The 21,398-nt window shown below is 48.9% G+C and overlaps 1 protein-coding gene across 4 annotated transcripts; it reads left to right on the top strand.

Moving 5' to 3' along the window:
* Positions 1-8,904: 8,904 nt before the first annotated feature.
* Positions 8,905-16,027, top strand: LOC100658969 (cytoplasmic tRNA 2-thiolation protein 1). 4 transcript variants are annotated; one of them, XM_064288118.1, is made up of 4 exons: positions 8,905-10,133; positions 10,647-10,702; positions 11,255-11,800; positions 15,414-16,027. In XM_064288118.1, exons 3-4 carry the CDS (start codon positions 11,293-11,295, stop codon positions 15,938-15,940), a joined length of 1,035 nt encoding a protein of 344 aa, XP_064144188.1. In that variant the 5' UTR covers positions 8,905-10,133; positions 10,647-10,702; positions 11,255-11,292; the 3' UTR covers positions 15,941-16,027. The 4 variants fall into 4 exon arrangements, with proteins under 4 accessions (XP_064144188.1, XP_064144187.1, XP_023406678.2 ...); XM_064288117.1 differs by lacking the exon at positions 10,647-10,702 and having other exon boundaries at positions 8,905-9,776; XM_023550910.2 differs by lacking the exon at positions 10,647-10,702.
* Positions 16,028-21,398: the final 5,371 nt, after the last annotated feature.

Below are 21,398 nucleotides of genomic sequence, written 5' to 3'. Positions count from 1 at the left end.
GTTGGGATCAGGCAACAAGCTGTACCCTACTCTGCTCTCAGCCCAGAAAACTGGCATGTACCCCCTTAGGGAAGTAGCTAACAGGACTGGGGGCACAACCCGAGTTAATGTGCCATTTTCAGTCTCAGGCTTAAGCCAGGGCAAAGAAAAGTTAGGGAGTGTGTCAGAAGACCCTGAGAAGTTTAAGCATGAGTTCATGAAACTCAGCTTGAATTTTAATTTGACCTGGGGAGTTGTGATGGTCATTTTAACTTGCTGTTGTATCATGGATGAAAAGACTAGGATCCTGACTAATGCTAGAGAACAGGCTGATGAGGTTAACTGCCCAAAACCAACATATGTTATTTTCAGACCAGGAGGAGAAGCAGTCCCTGACACAGAGCCAAACTGGGATTACAATGGGGATGGTAGGGAAAGGGTCAGACATTTAGTTGAATGTGTTACAGGTGGGATTCAGCAGTATGTAGCCAAGCCTGTTAATTATGATAGGGTGAAAGAAATTACTCAGACAGCAGAGGAGAACCCAGTGGTCTTTCTCCCCCAGGCTAACTGAGGCTTTTAGGAATATGCTAACACTGACATTGAGAGCCTGAAAGGAAAGACTTTGCTAGCCATGCATTTTATTATCCAATCTGCAGCAGATATTAGAAGGAAGTTACAAAAAATAGAGGTAGGACCCCAGGCTCCATTCTCTGGACTGGTTGAGGAATTCTTTAAGGTCTTCAATAACAGAGATCTGGCAGCAGAAGATAAAATGAAGAAAAAGTCCCAGTTGTTGGCAGTAGCACTTCAAGGCCCACCTCAAGGTAACCCTACAGGATCTCAAAGACCAAGACTTCCACGAGAATTTCCTCATCGGCCGGTGAGTATTGAGCCAGACCAGCGTAGGTACTGTAAAAAGAGATGCCATTGGAAGGCAGAGTGTCCTGAGTGTCCTAGAACAGGGCACCCAGCTGACTTTCCCTGGAGGCCAGCCCAGGTGGCCCACTGTGCCTGATGTCCCTCTCCTTGGAGGAGAAAGAGCGGTCCTATTGATGAGGCCTAGAGGTCTGCTTAGCTACCGGCCAGAAGACCATCACTGTTTCTGCTGCGGAGCCTTAGGTTACTCTCAACGTGGGAGGTAAGGAGACTGAATTTTTACTAGACACAGGAACTGCCTTCTCTATTCTGACCCAAAATCCAGGCCCACTCTATGGTCTTGCCTGCACGGTCATTGGGGTTGACAGAAAGCCTAAGGTAAGGAATTTTACTTTCCCCCTTTCCTGTGAAGAGGGCCAGAGAACTCTATCCCACTCTTTCTTGTATGTCCCTGACAGTCCTGTTCCCTTGTTAGGGAGGGATTTATTAACTAAGCTGGGTGTAACAATATATTTAGAAAAAGGGCAACTCACTGTAGCTGTAGACAAAAGCCAGAGCTTGGGGCTACTGCTTGAGCTGAGTAAAGGAAAGACTCCTGAGTTTGAGAACCCACCTCCCAAAGAGATATTAGAACAGGTAAATCCAGAAGTGTGGGACACCACAACTCCAGGTCTGGCTAAAAAACACCCCCTGTGTTAATCAAACTGAAGCCCAACACACCCTATCCTTGGAGGAGACAATATCCTATAGATTTGGAAGCCCAAAAGGGAATAAAGCCAGTATTAGAGGATTACTTAAAACATGGATTAATCCAGTTCTGCCAGTTCCCTTGCAATACCCCCGTTCTCCCAGTAAAGAAACCAGTCAGAAGTTATAGATTTGTACAGGATTTAAGAGCAGTAAATGAGGCAGTAATGCCCATTCACCCCATGGTCCTAAATCCTTATACCCTCCTCACCCAGGTACTAGGAGAAGCCTAGAACTTTTCGGTGCTGGACTTAAAGGATGTATTTTTTTGTATACCCCTGTGTAGTACATGGCAATATCTTTTTGCCTTTGAGTGGCGGGACTCCAACACTCAGGAGACCACCGAATATATCTGGACTTGCTTACCTCAAGGTTTTAGAGACTATCCTCACTTATTTGGAAATGCCCTGACAGGAGAATTGAGGGAATTACATATATGGACGATATATTAATAGCCAGTCCAACTGAAGAAAGTTAAGACAAGGATACCATATTAGTGTTACACTTCTTGGGAGAATGGAGCTACCGTGTGTCCCCAAAAAAGGCCCAAATCTCTAAAAAACTGGTATAGTACCTAGGTTTTATACTGACCCCAGTGAAACAGATGCTGGCTCTGGAGCAAAAGAAGGTTATCACTGCCCTACTGGCACCTACCACCAGGAAGCAGTTTAGGGGCTTCCTAGGAATGGCTGGATTTTGCTGAATCTGGGTCCCTAACTTCGGCCTTATAGCAAGGCCTCTGTATGAGGCCCTTAAAGGGGAAGAAAGAGCTCCCTTATATTGGACCCCAGAACGTCAGCAGGCTTTTGATAAACTAAGGATGGAATTGGGGAAAGCACCAACTTTAGGGCTCCCATATTCAAGAAAGCCCTTTAAACTATCTGTATATGAGAAACAAGGGGTGGATTTAGGGGTCCTCACTCAGGAAATTCGTTCTACAACGAGGCTAGTAGCTTACTTTTCAAAACAGCTTGACCCTGTGGTTCAAGGCTGGCCAGGGTGCCTCTAAGCAGTTGCAGCTAGGGCCCTATTCATAAAAGAAGCAGCCAAGTTGTCCTTGGGACAACCCACTGAGGTATTAACTCCTGGCTGAGAACGAAAAGGAGAAAGGGGCCAAAAGTGAATATACCCAACAAGACCCAGATGGGTGGCTAGTCAATGATAAAGGAATTCTCTATGCTCCTGAGTCTAAACTATGGAAGATTGTTAAGAGCTTTCATTCTGCCACCCACTATGGAAGGGATGCATCAGCGAACTTGCTGAGTAAGTGCCTTTATGGAAAAAACTTATATAAGGTGATTAAAGAAGTGGAGCTCAATTGTGAAACCTGCCAAAGGAACAATCTCAGTTGTACCTGATACCCCCTACACTTGTAAAACCAGTCCAACACAGAGGAGTCTCCTTCCCAGGAGAATATTGGCCAGTGGACTTTACTGTCATGCCTCCATGCCAAGGGTATAACTATCTACTAGTTTATGTTGATACTTTTACAGGCTGGATAGAAGCTTTCCCTGTTAGGAACAATAAGGCTACCGAAGAGGATGGAGATTTTCCTGAAGAGCTCCCAAACTACACCTATGAACAAGTAGAGGACCTGAAGTTCCTGTTTCAATGGAGAAAAGACACCTCCCAGCAGTAGATAAGTATCTACATAGATGAGGAGCAAGAGCGGAAATCTAACCGTTGGTTCTGGGTAGTTGCCATACTGGGGATAAGCCTAATAGTTCTCTCATGGTGCATGAATCTTTGCATACTGCCTAAGGGTTGGAATCATTTCAGCTGATCTTCAGCAGTAGTAGATAAGTTGGGAAACCATGACGTACTTTTTACTACTCCTCCTCCTCTTTCATAAGACCTGGGGACGATGGGAGAATTCACTGATTTCGCTTGTCTGAAAGCATAATACGTGGAAATGACATGAGTAACTGTTGGATTTGCCATCAGAGGCCAACAGGGGGTTCTGGGCTCAATCCTTTGTTTTCAGCAGTTCCTGTTTATCCTCCTTGGTATCAGTAAGTTACCTTCCCTTTTTCTAACCCAGAGGGGAAGAAGATAACCACCTTACAAGTCATACCCAGCCCAGTTGAGGTCAATCAATTTGGTGAAACTCCTTGTCTAGAGCCAACCAACCTAACCTGGCGAAGCAATATTCAGCCAGCTACCAGGGGCTTTAGGCGCTTCCCCATCTGTCCCCCAATTGTATCAAAACTTGAATATTTTAAAAACTTTACCAGTTATGAGATCTTTTATAAAAATCAAAACACCCGGTATGAGATCAACGGGACATTCGATTCTAACTTCACCGTAGGACCCTGTGAGGCTCCAGGGAAACCTTTCAAATGATGAATACTGGCTCTCAAACAGGCTATGAGACATTTTGCCCCATCAATAATTCTTTGAAAATAAACTATGGCACTTGGGGTGTTTGGCAAATTAATGACCCTGATCGTACTTGTAATCGGAATCAAAAGAGCTAAGGTTGTGAGTCTTGGAAGACGTGGGTAAGGTCCATCCAAGCTCCTGCCTGGAACAGGAATGGGGCCTGGGGGCCTCTGAAAGGCCCTTGGTCATACCCAGGTGTGAATGGTCCTTAACTGGTCACTTCGAGGCATGGACCTTAAAAAAAAAAAAATCCCTCTCTCAGCACACAAAAAAAATACTTTTTGGAAAAACTCGTCTCAGCTTCTGTGTCTTCCTACTGGGCTGTGGTTTTTGCGCAGAGACTTCTTTAGAGGAACATGGGCCATCTCGTGCCTCAGTTCAACCCAGGTCAGTGGTCACTGCTCTATAAGGGGGTGACTCCCCTAGATGAACAAATTCAAGTCTTTTCTGATTTACAATCCTGTGTTCCAAAAGGAACTGATGTATCCTTGACCAGGAAGAAAAGAGAGTCTCTTACCCTTATTTATTGCTTTAGGAATCACTGCTTTAGTGGTTGCCTTAGGGGGTCTAACGGCAGGAGTCATTTACAATGTGCAACAGTGCAGAATGTGTCCTCTGTTGTTAAAGGACTCTGGACAAGGACTATGTGTCCTTCGAAAGTCTCTAGGCTCCCTTGCCAACAATGGTTATTTATGGATCATCAAATGGCATTAGACCACATGTTAGCTGAACAAGGAGAAGTTTGTGCTGTTGCCAACACATCCTGCTGCTTTTATGTCAATACTTCACAAGAAGTAGAACTTAGAGCTACCTGACTATTAAAAAAAACCCAAAACCCAGTGCCGTCGAGTCGATTCCGACTCATAGCGACCCTACAGGACAGGGTAGAACTGCCCCATATAGCTTTCAAGGAGCACCTGGTGGATTTGAACTGCTGACCCTTTGATTAGCAGCCATAGCACTTAACCACTACGCCATCAGAGTTTCCACCTGACTATTAGAGAGAGCAAAATGGTTAAAAGACACTAGGTAAAGATAGGCTTTCTCCATATAGGACCACATTAAAGGGTATTTGCCTTCTATGACCTGGTTTTTGCCTCTATTGGGACCCGCAGTGGCCATTCTCTTCCTACTTCTATTTGGTCTCTGCCTGTTTAAGCTTTTGGTAAAGTTTGTGTCCTGTAGCTTGCAGCAATTTCAAGTTAAATTAACAATGCTGCAAGATTTCCAACTCATATCTGAAAGTGAGGCCACTAGTCCTTACAAAACTTTAGACCAGATAGCGAGACATTTCTACTCTGGTACGCAGGTCAAAGACCCTGTGTCAGCCTGAAGAAGCTATACAAGAATAGACCACCACCCATGCTCCTTGTAAAGATTTATGAGTATGAAATCTCTCGGGGGGGGGGGGAGTGAGACAGGTGAGAGATTGGGCTGGCCGAGTTAAATAGCCTCTGACTCAGTATTCTTGGAACGTAAACCTAAGTGCAGACTACCATATAACTTTTGCTACTGGCACCCGAGAACTACTCGTGATTAACAAACTAGGTGCTTAGACAAGATGAGGGGCTATAAATAATAGATAATCCTCCAGAGTTGTTTTTCAAGGCCCCACCAGGTACAGACAATGCATACTAAAGCTCAACGTGGCCTATGAATGGCCTTCCACATGAGACAAACATGAGCAGGAACCCCTCACCAGGACTCAAACCAAGGTCCAGAGGCATCACACATGCACAACATCCCAGCATAAGTCCTGTGTGACATATAGATTCCTCAGATCCAGGAGTATGAGGGCTTTGGTAGGGTGGGTGGGGGAGGATATCAGGGGTTCCAGGGTTATAAACCGTTAAGTGCCAAAAGTTTGGCAGTTTGAATCCACCCAGCTGTGCTGTGGAAGAAAGCCCTGGTGATCTACTATGGTGCAATGAATTACTTAACATGGCCCTTCTAGCCATAGTCTTTGTGACTCACACACAATGATGGAGTAGGACTATGCAAATTAAGTATATGGAACCCTAATGAAGGAACTGGTCAGTTTCACCATCCCACTAGGCTTAAAATGAGCCATCCCAGAGGTGGAAAGGGAGGATCTCACCACCACCAAGAAAGAAGAGCCAGGAGTTGAGTGTGTCCTTTGGACCTGGGATCCTTGCATTGAGAAGCTCCTGGAACCAGACCAGGAGAGAGCTGTAACACTGAAGACTGTGAGAAGTGGCAGCAGAGAACTGGTGACAGCAGAATCTGGAAACCAGCAGGAAACTGGCAGGAGATGGCTTGAGGGGTTTCCTGCTCCACACAGAGAGAAAGCTGAGTACCTTCGGGCAGCAGGCTTGCTGGTGGACTAGGGTGCCTCTGGGCACTTGGTAGAGCTAGTTTTGCTGACCCACGGAGCTAAAGCTGAGTGCCTTTGGGCAGAGGCTTACTGACTAGGTGAAGTGGAGTGCCTCAGGGCACATATGCGCAGAGCTAAAAGAGCTTTATAACACTTTCCCAATCAAAGCAAAGGCCAAAGGCTAGAGAGAAGCATGCCTGCAGGTGTAGCTGAGAAGAGACTGTCCTGATGGAAGAACTGCATCCTGAGTGTTCCTGAACTTGAATTGTAACCTGTCACTTCCCTGATAAACCCCATAATCATGAATACAGCCTGTGAGTTCTGTGTGGCCATAGCAACAAATAATCTAACTCAACAAAGAAGCAGAAAGTGCCAAAGGAGGAACAGCTGGTGTTAGAATTGGTAAAGATGGTGGAGAAAGGAGGCATGACTGACCTCCGCATCTTAAGAATCAGCCGTGGGCTGTTCTTGATTCTCCTTCCTCCTTGTGAAGTTAGAGGAGGTCAGACGCCTCTCCCATGCCATTTTTACATCTATTTCAGAAAATTTATAAGCACTGAAAACCCTGTGGAGCACAGTTCTACTCTGGCACACATAGGGTCAACATGAGTTGGAATCAACTCAACGGCAACTGGTTTGGTTTGGGCTTTTTTTGTGTGTGTGTGTGTGTGTGTGTGGAGGGAATACATTTCCTGGCCTTTGCTACCTGCTAGAGGATTCCTGCACTCGGCTGCTAACCGGAAGATCTGCGGTTTGAATCCACCAACTGCTCCACAGGAGAAGACGTAGTGGTCTGCCTCCGTAAAGATTTACAGCCTTGGAAATCCTATGTGGCAGTTCTACTCTATCCTGTCGGGTTGCTATAATGAGTTGGAATCAACTTGATGGCAATGTTTTCATTTTTGCTGTGAGATGGCTCCTGTATTCCTTGGCCCACAGCCCCTCCCTCCCTCTTATGACAGTTGTGATTACATTACATAATCCAGGATGATCTTCCCATCTCAAGATCTTTAATCACACATGCAAAGCCCCTACTGCCATTTAAGGAAATATATTCACAGGTTCCAGAGATTAGGATGTGGATATCTTTGGGGGCCATTTTCAGCCCACCAAGGGTGTCAAGACCCTTGTAGAAATCAGAATATATGGGCCAAAAGAAGCCAGGCTTGGGGTGATCTGTCCTCAGGAATGGTTGTGCTTTGGCTGAAGAAATGTGTATCTGGACTTGGAGGCAGGATGTGGGGAGAAGGCACAAAGTGGCGGTTTAGAGTGCTGGGTATTCCTGGCTGGTTGGTCCCTGGGGAATCTGTGGCTTCAGATCTGTTTTTCAGTCTCTCTGCTCCAGATGTTGGATGTTATGGGTTGGTATGTTCAAGTCCTAACCCCTGTTACCTGTGAATGTCACCATATTTGGAAACAGCATCTTCAAAGATGTAATTAGTTATGCTTGCATGAGGTCATACTGAAGTCCAGACATTCCAGCACCATGTTCTGCGGCCCTGCACTTTATAGTCTTGAGATATCTGAGACTCTGGTCCCTTCTGTCTTGAGAAACTTTGAGCCTCTGTGTTGTGGGGATCTGGGTTCTGGGGCCTCTGAATCTCCATGGTCTGGTTTCCGGCCCTGGGAGGTCCAGGTTCCTGGATCTCAGATATCTGAGTCTTTGAGCCCTTCTGTCCCAGAGGTTTGAGTCTCTGAGGGCCTCCAGAGCCCTTGGTCGTGGGTGGGTGAGTATCTCCAGATCTCTGGCTCTTGAAAGGTCTGTAGTGCCTGGGTTCTCTTGACTCCTTAGATTTCAAGGGTCTGAGTTTAGACCCCTTGGTCTCAGAGCCCTTGGGCTCCAGGGGAGGGACTGGGGGGAAAGGGGTGGTGGTACGAGTCTGAGTCTATCCACACTCCGATCCAGGGGATCTGCGTCTCCAGGGTTGCCAGGCCCCTGGGTCACTGGAACTCTGGGACTCCATGACCTTGGCCCTAGAAGCTTCTGGGTCTCCAGGGTCTGAGCTTTTAAATCCCATAGTCTCAGAAGCAAGAATCTCTAGGGTCTTCTGGTCTGCTCAAGACCTCTCTCACCTACCACCCATTCTGGTGCTCCATCTTCTGCTGCATGGAGTGGACGCTCACTGCCGGACGCCTGCGCAGTAGACTTCAATGGTACTCACTAGCCAGAAGCAAGCGCTTGCTTGCAGAGACTCTTAACCGCGCACTCTCATTATTACTACCCTCTCCGGTGCAGGTTGCGCCGTGGGTTCATTTGGAACACCTCCTCAAGAAACCTTGGCCCTGCGCATGCGCCAGTTACCCAGTCACATTCGCCACTGATCCCCGGAACGCCACCTTAAAGGGGGGGAGTCGTAGGCTCTATAACCCCTTAAAAAAAAAAAAAAGACCGTAGTGGTCTACAAAATCATAAAATCCGGATCCAACCATTTCATCTGTCAATCATTCTGCACGGTGACAGCACGCTGCCAAAACAATAATCATCTTGGCCGAGACAGGCGGTCATGGACATGCGCAGAAAGAAAACAGGGAAGTAAGGCCTCTATTAGTGCATTTTGGGAGTTGTAGGCAGAGTGTGGACGGGTCCCTCTCAATAACATGTCTGCAGTATGTGAGACAAGACTCGCCACCCCCGCTTCTAAGGAGTACTCTGGCTGTACTTCTTCCAAGACAGATTTGTTAATTCTCTGGCAGTCTACAGTAGATTCAATATTCTTTGCCAACACCATAACTCAATGCTATCAACTCTTCTTCGGTCTTCCTTATTCATTCTGCAGTCCCTGGAGAAGAACATCATGCTTGGTAACCCAGAGGGTCAGCAAAAAAGAGGAGAGACCCTCAAGGAGATGGATTGACACAGTGGCTGGCTGCAACAATAGGCTCAAGCATAGCAGTGATTGTGAGGATGGCGCAGGACCAGAAAATGTTTCATTCTTCATTCTGATGTACATAGGGTCACTATGAGTCAGACGCAACTAAACAGGCACCTAACAAGACAAAGCACCTGAAGCCTTGGTGGCACCGTGGCTAGACTGCTAGCTACTAGACTGCTAACTGAAAGGTTCGCAGTTCAAAACCACCAGCTGCTCTGTGGGAGAAAGATGTTAACAGTTTGCCTCTGCAGAAATTTACAGCCTTGGAAACCCCACTGGGGCAGTTACACTCCGTCCTGTAAGGTCGGTAGGGATCTGAAGGGATCCGTGGTTTTTTTTTTTTTTTAGGCGGAAGAGCGCTAAGGGCGGGCGGGTAAGCTGAAGACCACAAGGATTGCTGGGAGTTGTAGGCCAAACGTCCGGGGAAACACACGAGATCTGGCTGGGCTGTAGCACAGGCTTCTGGGAGATATAGGCAAGATAGCCCCGCTGCTTCCTGGGAGTTGTAGTCTCCTGAGCCACTTCCGGGCCACCGGGCCAGGCGACCGCGTGTTAGGAAAGGCAGAGTCCAGAGGTCCCAGGTCAGTATCTTCTGTCGCGGGCTCGCTCGTGGATCCCGGTCCTTTATTGCAGCGTGGTTCTTGGGTTAAAGTTTTTTCTCTGTGATCTTCCAACGCCTGTGTCTTGTCAGCCTTCTTGTCAAAGGCTGCTCTGGCTGTCGACCTGGCTTTAGAAGCTGCTGTTCGGCCTGCCGCCTGCCCGCCCACTACTTTATCCAGGGCAAGATATGACCACCTCCTTGTCTTCAAGCCCAGTCGGTTACTTCCGGGCGCCCCCTCCGCTGTTCTAGAATCTTTGTCCTGATGGAAAGATGTCACACACAACCGATTCTCTGACAAGATTGCAATCCAGAGGCCTCCTCGGGTCCAAGTTCAGCCGTATGGTCACATTTATTTTTCTCATCCTACAGATATTTACTGAGCTCTGACTTTGTGCCAGTCCCTGTGTGGGGCAGGGGGAGACAGTGGTGAACGAGGCCGACCCGGTCCCTGCCTTGAGAGAGCTCAGTGGGAAAGCCAGACCTGTCACCAGTGGTAGTCAGAGCCAGGGGCAGGGTTGGGTAGGGGGCATCCTTGCAGCTGCAGTAGCCCACAGAAGGCGCTGACCCAGCCTGGGTCCTAAGGTCTTTGGGGGAAAGGCTCCCAACAGTCATTTCACAGCTGACACACCCACATGGCATCTTTTTTTCCCAACCTGCAGTCTCAGTCTTCCCCCTTCACTAAATGGCCCCGTCATCTAGGTGTTCAGCTGAGACGGGTCAAGGACAAGCTGATCTAGGTCTTTAAGAGGCCACAGAACCTTGTGAAAGAGACTGGAGGGTGGGAGACTCTGACAACAGAGTAGGGTTGAGCTCAATCTTCGGGGTCCACCTACCCCCATCCCCAAAACAGGGTGCAACCCAGGTTGGCTTCCTTGGACGTGTGATACAGGCTGTGTCTTCGTGGAGGTGAGCACCCTGCCTTTTGGAGGATGCAATCGTGCCCTTTCCTGGAGACAGTACTCCACCCCAAAGTGAAATACGATTGGTCTTTCCCGTTTACCCCCTCCCTGTCCTTAGAGTCGCTGACCTTTCTCTAGCTCTCTGAACAGCACTGGAGGCCCAGGTCACCCTGCCCCTCTGATCAGGGCTGTAATAGGGGTGGCCTCCCTGAAAGCTGTGCAACTGGTGCTTAATATCCATCCCCAGTCCTCTAGACAGAGTACAGTATGCGCTCAACCTAATTCTGGTTCTCTACCCCTTTTCCCCACAAAACCCACTCCTTCGTTCCCTTCTCTCTATGGCGCCTGCTGGGTGCAATCCAAAAAGCCTCCCTGGAGGCAGGGGGTCTCAGTAAACCGGAACCCATGTATAATCTGTCCCACTACGGAAGAAACCTGCTTCCCTCCCCGGCCTCACCAAGATTACTCAGGCTGGGGGCACTATCCAGGTGGACCCTCCGGAGACAGCGAACCCACAATCCTGAATCCACTGTAACCTGCCTCTCCTCTCCCTGCTCAGGAGAAGCCGACCTCTCCTGCCCCTTGGGGACCCCCGCGATGCCGGCTCCGACTTGTGCCTCCTGCCACGCGGCGCGCGCCGCCCTCCGCCGCCCGCGTTCCGGACAAGCACTGTGCGGCACCTGCTTCTGTGCCGCCTTCGAGGCCGAGGTGCTGCACACGGTGCTGGCGGGCCGCCTGCTGCCCCCGGGGGCCGTGGTGGCCGTGGGCGCCTCGGGGGGCAAGGACTCCACGGTGCTGGCGCATGTGCTGCGAGAGCTGGCGCCGCGCCTGGGCGTATCGCTGCGCCTCGTGGCGGTGGACGAGGGTATCGGTGGCTACCGGGACGCGGCCCTGGCGGCCGTGCAGCGCCAGGCGGCGCGCTGGGAGCTCCCGCTCACCATCGTGGCCTACGCGGATCTCTTCGGGGGCTGGACGATGGACGCCGTGGCACGCAGCACGGCCGGGTCGGGCCGAAGCCGCGCCTGCTGCACCTTCTGCGGGGTGCTAAGGCGCCGGGCGCTGGAAGAAGGTGCGCGCCTAGTGGGAGCCACGCACATCGTGACGGGTGAGTGCATGCGCCGAAGAGGAGGGTCATGGTGGGAAGGAATGGGACGCATGCACAGGCGAGGGGTGCCCGCCCACCTTCTTGAGAGGCTTACTGGAGGGGAGTTGAGCGCATGCCCAAGAAATGCTAAAGGCTATCCTGTTGTTTATCCTGTTGTTAGGTGCCCTGAGTTGGTTCTGACTCATATAGACCTCATGCACAACAGAACAAAACACTGCCAGGTCCTGCACCATCCTCACGATGGGTGCTGTGTTTGAGCTCATTGTTGCTGCCACAGTGCCAATCCATCTCCTTTAGGGCCTTCCTCCTTTTCACTGACCCTTTAACAATATGATGTCCTTCTCCAGGGTCTGGTGCCTCCTGATAACATGTCCAAAGTATGTGAGACTACTCTCACCATCCTTGCCTGGAAGGAGTATTCTGGCTGTACTTCTTCTAAAATAGATTTGTTTGGTCTTTTGGTAGTCCATGGTATATTCAATATTCTTCGCCAACACCATAATTTGAAGGCATCAATAATTCAGTCTTCCTCATTCATTGTTCAGCTTTCACATGCATATGAAGTGACTGAAAACACCATGGCTTGGGTCAGGCACACTTTAGTCCTTAAAGTGACATCTTTGCTTTTTAACACCTTGAAGAGGTCTTTTGCAGCAGATTTGCCAGTGCAATGCATCTTTTGATTTCTCGACTGAGGCTTCCATGGGTGTTGACTGTGGATTGAAGTAAAATGAAATCCTTGACAAATTCAATCTTTTCTCTGTTTATCATGATGTTGCTTATTGGACCAGTTGTGAGGATTTTTATTTTCTTTATGCTGAGGCGTAATCCTACTGAAGTCTTTGACCTTCATCAGTAAGTGCTTCAAGTCCTCTTCACTGTCAGCAAGCAAGACTGTGTCATCTGCATGTCGCAGGATGTTAATGAGTCTTCCTCCAATCCTGATGCCACTTTCTTCTTCATATAGTCCATCTTCTCAAATTATTTGGTCAGCATATAGATTGAATAAGTATGATGAAGAAATACAACCCTGACACACACCTTCGCTGACTTTAAACCACGCAGTATCCCCTTGTTCTGTTTGAACAACTGCCTCTTGGTCTATGTACAGGCTCTGCATGAGCACAATTAAGTGTTCTGCAATTCCCATTCTTTGCAATGTTATCCATAATTTGTTCCGATCCACACAGTCGATGACTTTGCATAGTCAATAAAACACATAAACATCTTTCTAGTATTCTCTGCTTTCACCCAGGATCCATCTGACATCAGCAGTGATATCTCTCACCCACATCCTCTTCTGAATCTGGCTTGAATTTCTGTCAGTTCCCTGTCAATAAACTGCTGCAACAGTTTTTGAATGATCGTCAGGAAAATTTTACTTGTGTGTGATATTAATGATATTGTTTGATAATTTCTACATTCTGTTGGATCACCTTTCTTTGGAGATATGGATCTCTTCCAGTCCGTTGGCCAGGTAGCTGTCTTCTCAATTCTTGGCATCGCTGACTGAGTGCTTCCAGCGCTGCATCTGTTTGTTTAGGCCCTGGGCCTGTCTCAAGGGGAGGATTCTGACAAGAAGGGCATATGTGCATGCTCCAGTTTGAGGCTGGAGCCTACTGAAGGTTCAAGACCAGGCAAGAGGATGTGCTTTGGTTTTTAGCCACTATCTAGATCTACACAGGTTGACAAGTAGAGGGGGTTGGGGTTAGTCCCTGGGGATTAGGTCTTTGGTTCTGTACTTTTTTCTAATTTCTCTAATATTTTTTGTCTCTCATGGCTCCTGGCTGCCTCCCTTCAGAATCCATCTCTATCTCTGAAAAGCATCTCTGCCTTACTCCTTCTCTTTGTTGGCCTCTGTTCTCTTATGTGTTGTTGTTCCAATTCATCGCGACCCCATGTGACAGAGTATAACTGCCCCATAGGGTTTTCTAGGCTGTAATCTTTACAGACGCAGCCTTGGTGGTACAGTGGTTAAGCAGTCGGCTGTTAACCGAAAGAGGTGTAGTTCCAACCCACCAGCTGCTCCAAGGAAGAAAGATGTGGCAGCCTGTTTCCGTAAAGATTTACAACCGTGTAAACCCTATAGGGTTTAGTTGGAAATGGACTCGATGGCAAAGGTTTATTTATTTTTGGTTACTCTCTATGGGAGCAAATCACCAGGTGTTTCTCCCATGGAGCCGCTAGGTGGACTCTAGCTGTCTGCTTTTCAGTTAGCAGCTGAGTGCTTAACCATTGTGCCACCAGGGCATTCTCTTTCCTTCATCCATTTCTTCAGCAGTTACTGAGCATCTGCTTTGTGCCATATCCAAGCTGTGTGGCCATGGCCAATTGCTTAACCTCTGTTTTCTCATTTCTAAAATGGGAATATTAATGGTACCCAGCTCACAAACTTGTTATGACAGTTGTGGAGGTTAGTAGTCCACCATGGGTCTCACTGGGCTAAAATCAAGGTGTCGGCAGGGCTATGTTTCTTCTAGAGGCTCTAGGGGAGAATCTGTTCCCTTGACTTTCCAGCTTCTAGATGCCACCTACATCCCTTGGCTCATGGTCCCCTTCCTCCATCTTGAAAACCGGCAATGGCAAGTAGAGTCCTTCTCATATCACATGACTCTGACCTTGCTTCCATCTTCACATCTCCGATTCTGACTCTTCTGCCTCTCTCTTCCACTTTATGAACCCCTGTGATTACATTTAAGGTCCCTGGGTGATGCAAACAGTTTGCCCTCAACTACTATCCTGAAGATTGGTGGTTCGAGCCCACCCAGTGGCACCACAGAAGAAAGGGCTGACAATCTGCTTCCGTAAAGATAACAGCCGAGAAAATCTATGGAGCAGTTCTACTCTGTAGCACATGGGCTCACCATGAATCAGAATCAACTCAATGGCCATGGGTTTGGGTTTTTTGGGGGAGTGATTACATTGGGCCCACCTGGAGAATCCAGGCTAATTACCCTATTTTAAAGTCAGTTGATTAACATCCTTAATTCTCTTTTGCTATTCAACTAACAGATTCACACGTTCTGGGGATTAGGAGTGGACATGGGTTTTTGTTGCTTATCACAACAACTCACTTGAGACTCTCCATTAAATACCACTTTTGCTTCTTCTGTACATTTTGAACTGGGGCTAAAACGGTACTTGCAGCTTAAAGCACTTTTGCTCCCCATGTGGAAGGGCATCTCAGCACAGGGCCTGGTACACACACAATAGGTGGGCAATAAACGGGTGCATCCTAATTGCTCAACTGCAGCCTGTGTGTATACTCTCTCGTTTTTTGCGGTACCCACCTCCAGCCTCCACTTAGCTGCCCCGCGGGTGTCCAGGCATCTTGACCCCAGCCCCTAGGTCCCACCTACTCCCCGTCTTTGTATCCCGGTTGTACCACGGCGCTTGGGGGTCTCCATGACTCCCGTCCCCCACGCCGACCTCCTCCCTATCTCTATGTGCTGTTCACCCCAGGTGTGTGGAGGGGTCTCTCCCTGACTTGTACCCCCTGCCCCCACCTGTTCCCCATCTCTGTGTCCTGGCCTCCTCATGGTGCCTGGGGTCTCCATGACCAGCAGCCGCCTGCTCCCGCGCCCACCTCATATGCTCCCATCTCTCCCTGCAGGCCACAACGCCGACGACATGGCGGAGACCGTGCTCATGAACTTCCTGCGGGGCGACACTGGGCGGCTAGCCCGCGGCGGGGGCCTGGGCTCGCCGGGCGAGGGGGGCGCGCTGCCCCGCTGCCGCCCTCTGCAGTTCGCCTCGCAGAAGGAGGTGGTGCTGTATGCGCACTTCCGCCGCCTGGACTACTTCTCCGAGGAGTGCGTGTACGCGCCCGAGGCCTTCCGCGGCTACGCGCGCGACCTGCTCAAGCGCCTGGAGGTGGTGCGGCCCTCGGTGGTTCTGGACCTCGTGCACTCGGCTGAGCACCTGGCGCTGGCACCAACCGCGCAGACCGCACCGCCCGGCGCCTGCACCCGCTGCGGGGCGCTGGCCAGCCGCCCGCTCTGCCAGGCCTGCGCGCTGCTCGATGGGCTGGACCGCGGCCGGCCGCGCCTGGCCATCGGCAAAGGCCGCAGGGGACTGGACGAGGAGGCGCCGCGGGCTGGGGCTCAGCCTCGTCCCTCCGCGGTCCTCCCCACCTTCTAGCGCCTGGGGTGCTCTGGCAGGGGTCCCCATGCCTAGGATGGTGATGGCCGCCTTTGAGCAATGCAAATAAACTTGAGTTTCCTTTTCCCGGCTTCTATGTTAATAGGGAGATAGGGAACAGTTACTTGTAACTGTGTAGAAGCTGGAGCCCCAGACTTCTGGGTCTGAAAAAGGAGGGAGCAGGGGCCCTGACTCCTGGGTCTGAGGGAGGAGGGGGCCTTGGGGCCTGAACTCCTGGGTGTGAGGAAGGTAGGAAGGAAGGGCAAAGTGGCCTGGACTCCTGGGTCTGAGGGGGAAGGGGGCTGGGACGTTGCACTCCTGGGTCTGGGGAGGAGGGGGTTAAACAACCTTGGATTCCTGAGTGAGTGAGGATTAGGGAGCTGCTTGCCTAGTGCCTCTGCTGAGTTCCAGGTGCTCACAATGGCCCTCACTCTTCTTGAGCACTTTGGCGCCTGGAGTGTCCTATTTTCCTATGGTGGGATGAGCAAAATCACCTGAGTTAGTGGCCACACCCCCCCCCCACCCCCCCTTTACAGTAATCACGCTGAGTGTTCCTCGAGAACTTCTCAGGCAGTAGGTGCTGAGTTGAGCTCTTTCTAGGTACCGCGTTTTTTCATCCCTTCCATGACGTTATTGGCTGTAGCTGCAGTGAGTAAAAGGAGGCTCAGACAGGTGCAGTAACCAACCCAAGGTCACCCAGCTGGAGGGGGGCTGAACAGGGTCTGCATGGCTCCAGAGCTCTTGGGGATTGCAGCATTGCCCCTCCCTGACCCCTGCCCTGTCCCGTACCCACCTGACTCTCCTGATGTCCCCGTGTGGTGGGTGAGGAGCAGCTGGCTCCCCTGACCTCAGGCTTTGGAGGCTGACCTGGTGAGCCAGGGTCAGTGACAACCTCTCTGTCCGTTTTCTCCTTTGAAAATGGAATCAGAAGCCACCATCAAAGCACTAAAGCACTGGTGATAAAGTGCCCAGTGTGGTGGTGCAGTGGTTAAGTGCTTGGCTGCTAACTGAAAAGTCATCGGTTTGAACCCACCAGCTACTCTGAGGTAGAAAGATGTGGCAGCCTGCTTCCATAACGATGTACAGCCTAGGAAACCCTATGGGGCAGTTCTCTGTCCTGTAGGGTCACTAAGAGTCAGAATCAACTTGATGGCAGTGAATTTGGTTTGGTTTGACCTTAGTTGTTCATGTTAAGTTTGGCCACCGAGGAGCTCTGGGTTTCAAGGTTGCTGCCTTGTTCCAGGAAGGTGCGAGCCCAGAAGTTTCTTGCCTGACCCATGGAGAGAGAGACGTGGTTTTCTCAGTCCCACCTCCAGGCTCTTGTCAGGAATGCCCTGCCTCTCCCATCTTCCTGCTCAAATCCTCCAGTGTCCTCCTAGAAGCCTTCCCTGGTCCTCTCCTCCCACCCCTGGCAGGCCAGGACTTAGGACTTTCCCAGATCCCAGCCCTTCAGACCTGCCTTCATGTGTGGCCCTCCAGACTTTGGATCTTATGTTTCCTAATTTGATTCGGCTGGAGGGACAAGATCCCTTGTCTCCCCCATGAAGAAATCAAGTATCAAGTTAATTCTCATCCAGCAAACATTCATTGTGCGTCTCTGTCCCAGCCTGAGATGTGGCAGTGAACAAAAGATAAAAGCCTTGTCCTCAGGGAACTCACACTGTGGGAGAAACAGAAAATAAGCAAGTGAATATAAGTCAGGTCATGATGCGTGCTGAGGAGCCCTGGTGGCGCAACGGTTAAGCATTCAGCTACTAACGGAAAGGTTGGCAGTTCAAATCGACCTAGTGGCTCCTCAGGAGAAAGATCTGGCTATCTGCTTCCTAGATAACCCTATGGGGCAGTTCTGCTCTGTCATAGAGGGTAGCTATGAGTTGGAATTGACAGCACTCAACAACAGTGACAAGTGCTACAAATAAAAATAAAGCAGGGTAAGAGGATAGAGACAGGAAGAGCTAGTTTCCACTGGGGGTCAGGGGAGGGCCTCTTTGAGATGGTGGCATTGGAGTAGAGACCGGAATAATTCCAAGGAGCAAATCATGAAGCTTTCTTGTTAGTTGCTGACTCCATCTCACGGTGATCTTATGTGTAACAACATAAAATGTTTCCCGGTCTGGCAGCATCTTCCTGATCGCTGGTATGTTTGGGTCCGTTCTTGTGGCTATTGTGTCACGCCATCTCATGGAAGGTTCCCCCGTTTTCTCTAACCCTCTGCTTTATCAAGCAGAATGTCTTTTTCTAGCAATTGGGAAGCTGTCTTTGGGAAGCATTTTCCAGGCAGAGGGAACTGCCATTGCGAAAACCCTGAGGTGGAAATAAGCTTGGCCAGCACAGAGAGCAGCAAGAAAGGAGATGAGACTGCAGCCAGGGGCAGTTATGCAGGGGCTAGAAGAGGTGGGAAGGACTTGGGTTTTATTCTAAGAATGGTGGTAAATCACTGGAAAGGCTTGGGCCAGGTTCTGATTGCCAGCTATAGGGTTACTATGAGTTGGAATTAGCTTGACAGCAAGGGCTTGGTTTTTGGGGGGACTGTGAGAGGGCAAAAGATGATCATGGTCAATCTCTGGGATGCTTCTTCTATGCTCCAGGCATTGTGCTGAGTAGTCTTCCCGCATTAACACATGGATATATGGTTGTCGGCTAAGCACTGGCTGCTAAGCGAAGGGTCGGTGGTTCAAACCCACCAGCCACTCTGAGGGAGAAAGATGTGGCAGTCTGCTTCTGTAAAGATTAAAAACCCGAAAACCAAACCTGTTGCTGTCAAGTCGATTCTGACTCCTACTGACCCCGTAGGACAAACTGGAACTGCCCTATAGGGTTTCTAAAGAGCACCTGGTGGATTTGAACTGCTGACCTTTTGGTTAGCAGCCATAGCTCTTAACCACTAGTTCTACTCCATCCTATAAGTCAGTGGGTTCGGTTTTTTGATGTTTTGGGGGGCCACCAAGTCAATTCTAGGTAGGTTGAAACCGGCAACCTTTCAGTTAGCAGCCGAGTGCTTAGCTGTTGCACCACCAAGGCTTCTTTCATGGATATGAAGGATGGATTTTTATCTTCAGTTTTACAAAGGATAAACTTGTGACCCAGGGAGGTGAAGTGACTTGCCCAAGGTCATACAGCAGCAACTCAGTGAAAGGTCAGCAGTTCAAACCCACCTGCTGCTCCACAGAAGAAAAGACCTAGCAGTCTACTCCCCTAAAGAGTAAAGCCTAGGAAACCCTATGGGGGCAGTTCTACTGTCATATGTATAGGCTCGCTGTGAGTCAGAATCAATTGGAGGGCACGAAACCTTAGCCTGAACCTTCTGCTGTCCTGATGGTGAGTTGTTGTTGTTCTTGTTAGGTGCCGTCGAGTCAGTTCTGACTCGTAGCGATCCTGTGTACAACAGAACGAAACACTGCCCAGTCCTGTGCAATCCCCACAATCGTTGTTATGCTTAAGCCCATTTATCATAGATTGAATTGTGTCCCTCCAAAATGTGTGTCAATCTGGGAGAACTAGATGGTGCCCAGCTACCACCGATCACTGCCCTGACAGGGAACACAACAGAGAATCCCTGATGGAGCAGGACAACAGTGGGATGCCGATCTCAAGTTCTCCTAAAAAGACCAGACTTAATGGTCTGACTGAGACTAGAGGGACTTTGGAGGTCATGGTCCCTGAATCCTTTGTTAGCCCAAAACTGTAACCACTCCCGAAGCTAACTCTTCAGACAGGGATTAGACTGGACTATAAGATAGATAATGATGCTGGTGAGGAGTGAGCTTCTTGGCTCAAGTTGACACATGAGACTATGTGGGCAGCTCCTGTCTGGAGGGGAGATGAGAGGGCAGAGGGGGACAGAAGCTTGAATGGACACGGGGATTACAGGGTGAGAGAGGGAGTGTGCTGTCTTATTAGGGGGAGAGCAGCTAGGAGTACATAGCAAGGTGTGTATAACTTTTTCTATGAAGACTGACTTGCTTTGTAAACTTTCACTTAAAGCACAATAAATTGAAAAAAAAATATGTGTCAACTTAGGCCATGATTTCCAGTATTGTATGATTATCTACCATTTTGTCATCTGATATGATTTTCCTATGTGTTGTAAATCCTTCTTCTGTGATGTTAATGAGGTAGGATTAGCATCAGTTATACTGATGTAGGACTCAATCTATAAGATTAGATTTTGTTTAAAGCCAATCTCTTTTTTTATAATTTTTATTGTGCTTTAAGTGAAAGTTTACAATTCAAGTCAGTCTCTCACGCAAAAACCCATACACACCTTGCTGCACACTCCCAATTACTCTCCCCCTAATGAGACAGCCTGCTCTCTCCCTCCACTCTCTCTTTTTGTGTCCATTTCACCAGCTTCTAACCCCCTCCACCCTCTCACCTCTCCTCCACGCAGGAGATGCCAACATAGTTTCAAGTGTCCACCTGATCCAAGAAGCTCACTCCGCACCAGCATCCCTTTCCAACCCATTGTCCAGTCCAATCCATGTCTGAAGAGTTGGCTTCGGGAATGCTTCCTGTCCTGGGCCAACAGAAGGTCTGGGGCCCATGACCACTGGGGTCCTTCTAGTCTCAGTCACACCATTAAGTCTGGTCTTATGAGAATTTGGGGTAAAGCCAATCTCTTTTGAGATATGAAAGAAAGGAGTGGAGAAACATGGGGATCTCATACCACCAAGAAAGAAGAGCCAGGAGAATAGCGCATCTTTTGGACCTGGCTGTACTTCTTCCAAGACAGATTTGTTCATTCTTTTGGCGTCCATGCTATACTTAATATTCTTTGCCAACACCATAATCCAAAGGCATCAATTCTTCTTTGGCCTTCCTTATTTATTGTCCAGCTTTCATATACATATGAGGTGATTGAAAATACCGTGGCTTGTGTCAGGCCCACCTTAGTCTTCAAGGTGACATCTTTGCTTTTTAACACTTTAAAGAGGTCTTTTGCAACAAATTTACCCAATGCAATACATTGTTTGATTTCTTGACTGCTACTGCCATGGGCATTGATTATGATCCAAGTAAAATGAAATCCTTAACAACGTCAATCTTTTCTGTTTATCATGGTGTTGCTTATTGGTCCAGTTGTGAAGATTTTGTTTTCTTTATACTGAAGGCTGTAGTCTTTGGTCTTCATCAGTAAGAGCTTCAAGTCCTCTTCTCAGCAATCAAGGTTGTGTCATCTGCATATTGCAGGTTGTTAATGAGTCCTCCTTCATATAGTCCAGCTTCTCAGATTATTTGCTCAGCATACAAATTGAATAAGTATGGTGACACACACTTTTCTTGACTTTAAACCACACAGTATCCCCTTGCTCTGTTCTGTTCGAATGACTGCCTCTTGGTCTCTGTACAGGTTCCTCATGAGCACAACTAAGTGTTCTGAAATTCCCAATCTTTGCCATGTTGTTATGATCCACACAGTTGAATGCCTTTGCATAGTCAATAAAACACAGAAAAGCAT

This window comes from Loxodonta africana, chromosome 7 (assembly GCF_030014295.1).
Source record: "Loxodonta africana isolate mLoxAfr1 chromosome 7, mLoxAfr1.hap2, whole genome shotgun sequence".
Taxonomy (NCBI): Eukaryota; Metazoa; Chordata; class Mammalia; order Proboscidea; family Elephantidae; genus Loxodonta; species Loxodonta africana.
This window is presented reverse-complemented; position numbering and strand designations above follow the sequence as displayed.